Source organism: Rhizopus microsporus (genome assembly GCF_002708625.1).
Source record: "Rhizopus microsporus ATCC 52813 unplaced genomic scaffold scaffold_108, whole genome shotgun sequence".
NCBI classification, from domain to species: Eukaryota; Fungi; Mucoromycota; class Mucoromycetes; order Mucorales; family Rhizopodaceae; genus Rhizopus; species Rhizopus microsporus.
The window spans coordinates 741-1,526 of NW_019672023.1; the positions used below are offsets into that span (position 1 = coordinate 741).

The window sequence follows — 786 nt, forward strand, 5'->3', positions numbered from 1 at the left end:
AGTCCAGACAGTACCAACATGGCTGCTTAGTAAGTAGCTCTTTCATTTCACTAAACCAACCCTCTCTTCTTCTCTTCAACAGTGCATAGACAGCAGTAGTATACACAAATATACTGCTTAAAAAAGCGACTGTCTATACAAGACATTAGAGAGAGTGGTGTGGGTGGCTTAGACAGACATTGTATACTGACATCTCATTTAGCACCGTCCCTACTGCCAACGATGTTCTCGTTCCTGAAACCCTCTTGAAGAAGAACAAGGCTAACGCCAAGGCTGCCGAAGCTGCTGCTGCCAAGAAGGCTGAGCTCCGCAAGGCAAGTTAATTAAATGTGTGTCTATATGCGTGTATGCATTAGTGTGATGACAAAAGGTATACACCTTGGGACTAGTCTTGCACGACGATGAAGTCACCATAATTAACCATCTTTCGGGACTGAATAAGAGCACGCATATACACATACATGTACAGAATTGAGAAAGGAATATTAACCATGAATGACAACAATAGGCCAAGATCGCCAAGAGACGTGACATCTTCAAGCGTGCTGCCAAGTACCACGCTGAATACAAGGCTAACGAACGCAAGGAAATTGCTCTCCGTCGTCAAGCCAAGGCTACTGGTAACTACTATGTTCCTGCCCAAGAAAAGTTGGTCTTCGTTGTTCGTATCCGTGGTATCAACAACATTGCTCCCAAGCCTCGTAAGGTTCTCCAACTCTTGCGTCTCTTGCAAATCAACAACGGTGTCTTTGTCCGTTTGAACAAGGCTACCTCCGAGATGCTTCA

At 44.8% G+C, this 786-nt stretch overlaps 1 protein-coding gene across 1 annotated transcript; it reads left to right on the plus strand.

Annotated features, from left to right (window-relative positions):
• Positions 1–520: 520 nt before the first annotated feature.
• On the plus strand, positions 521–688 carry RHIMIDRAFT_185378 (uncharacterized protein; the record flags this gene model as incomplete). The annotated part of the gene is made up of 1 exon (XM_023605849.1): positions 521–688. A coding segment is annotated over one exon (168 nt), but the record flags the coding sequence as incomplete, so codon positions are not given.
• Positions 689–786: the final 98 nt, after the last annotated feature.